This window comes from Merops nubicus, unplaced genomic scaffold (assembly GCF_000691845.1).
Source record: "Merops nubicus isolate BGI_N331 unplaced genomic scaffold, ASM69184v1 scaffold8590, whole genome shotgun sequence".
Taxonomy (NCBI): Eukaryota; Metazoa; Chordata; class Aves; order Coraciiformes; family Meropidae; genus Merops; species Merops nubicus.
Genome location: NW_008580827.1, coordinates 13,417 through 15,408, shown reverse-complemented (window position 1 = coordinate 15,408; position 1,992 = coordinate 13,417). Strand labels below are relative to the sequence as shown.

At 38.1% G+C, this 1,992-nt stretch overlaps 1 protein-coding gene across 2 annotated transcripts in view; it reads right to left on the bottom strand.

The window, feature by feature from the left end:
• Positions 1-1,992, bottom strand: part of CLCN3 (chloride channel, voltage-sensitive 3) — a 26,760-nt gene that overhangs the window by 14,392 nt on the left and 10,376 nt on the right. For both annotated transcript variants that reach the window (XM_008941502.1, XM_008941575.1), the window contains exon 6: positions 1,103-1,183. In XM_008941502.1, coding sequence (XP_008939750.1) covers positions 1,103-1,183 — 81 coding nt within the window. The remainder of the gene's footprint in view (positions 1-1,102; positions 1,184-1,992) is intronic.

Below are 1,992 nucleotides of genomic sequence, written 5' to 3'. Positions count from 1 at the left end.
CTCCCCAATTGCCTGCTGATACTGTTTTAAGGTGAAACCTCGAGGTGAAACATTCAACCTCCACTTAAAGATTTCTGGCAGATGTGTTATTTTTATGAAGTACAATTAAAACATTACCAAAAAAAAATTCCTCAAAAAGGAACACGCATTTTCATACTTAAGCCCCATACAGCCTGATTTGAATTTCAGAGAGTTTTCTTCAGAGCTTTCTTGGATTTTTTTTGGCAACAAAGGCATTCCTCAAAATCCCCTATGTTACAGTGGAATTATACATGAAAGAATATTTTGCTTCCTTTTTTCAATTCAGAGATTTTCAGTTTTCTTTTAAAATGCTAATGATCTAAATAATTCCTCAGGGTTTTGAAAACAATTAAGAAAACAAATTTAATAAAAAACATTTATTGGAGGAAAGAGTTTGGTTGACCTGGAGGTCAGTTTTATAGCATACTTGCCTTTTTAATGATTAATGTATTCAACTGTGTTCAGTGTCCGAAACTTTAAGAAAAGTATTTTTCAGTTTTCTTTTAAAATGCTAATGATCTAAATAATTCCTCAGGGTTTTGAAAACAATTAAGAAAACAAATTTAATAAAAAACATTTATTGGAGGAAAGAGTTTGGTTGACCTGGAGGTCAGTTTTATAGCATACTTGCCTTTTTAATGATTAATGTATTCAACTGTGTTCAGTGTCCGAAACTTTAAGAAAAGTATTGTTTAAAAACCTTTCACAAAAAACCTTATGCTTCACAAAACTGTCAAATAAGTTTCAAAGTCTACTTCGCAAAGTTTTTTTTTTTTTTAGAATACACTCCTAGAATGAAAAACTGCTGTATCTCCACATGTATGTAAACTTTAATTGTTGACTGACTGAGGCCTTATCCATAAAATATAGCTGTGAATAAAGCAAATCTGACATTCATCCAAAGAAAAGAAAAAATATCTTTAGGAGTTTCCTCGTAACAGGACTCACAACTTTGAAATATGAGTCCAAAAATGACTTCCTACTTAGGAAAGACTCTGCAGCCTAAAGCAATCTGAGATTATTCATGCTAAAAAGATATTTTTAAGAAATAGCTATCCTCCAATGACAGCTCTTGACATACCTCCTCCAGACTGAAAAGGACTCCACCAATTGGGGCACCAAAGGCTACAGATACTCCTGCTGCTGAGGCAGCTGACAACACCTGGAAAAGAACAACAGTGAGAGTTTTTTGGAAGTCTGTGATATGCTTCAAACATGAAGAAGAGAAATTACCGTTATCAGCTACTTCCATTTTTCTATCAGGGACACACAGACCTGCTAACGAAAAAGCATCAGCGTATCAGAATGATGATAAGATGATCCACAGCAGCCACTGACCAGGTACTAGCCATGATGAAGGAGAGGATACTTTTCAAAGCCTCCCCAGCAAAGCACCCAAAGGAGTCTATGCTTTAGTATGAAACTGCAGATACCTCTTTTTCAAGAAATTGTAGCAAGTTTCCACTGTGCTAGAGCAGCCAGTCCCACTGTGTCCTACGACAGGCAAGCATGGCAGAAGAACTGCTTGGCTGAACAGGGAACAGGAATGGCCAAACCTCAATGAAGAGCTGAAACTGGCCAGTGTTGTGTCAGATAACAAGCAGGGCTTTTCAAAGTGTGTTAACAGCAAGAGTAGGTCTAAAGAAAACACTGGATGGATACTTGTTGAAGATGACTAACAGGGATGAGGAAGAAGCAGAGGCATTCAGTGTGATTTTTGCCTTAGTTTTGAATAACACTCATAGACCCTGGGCTGCCCAGTCCCGAGTTGGAGAACTGCAAGCGTGGGAACAGTGACTTTCCATTTGAGGACACTGAAATTCTAAGGGATCAGCTGTATTAGCTGAATGTTCACAAGTCCACGAGGCCTGATGGGGTTCATCCTGGAATACTGAAGGAGCTAGTGCATGTTATGGCAAAAATGCTCTTGATTGTCTGCCAAAGGCCCTGGGAGTCTGGGGAGGTCCCTGC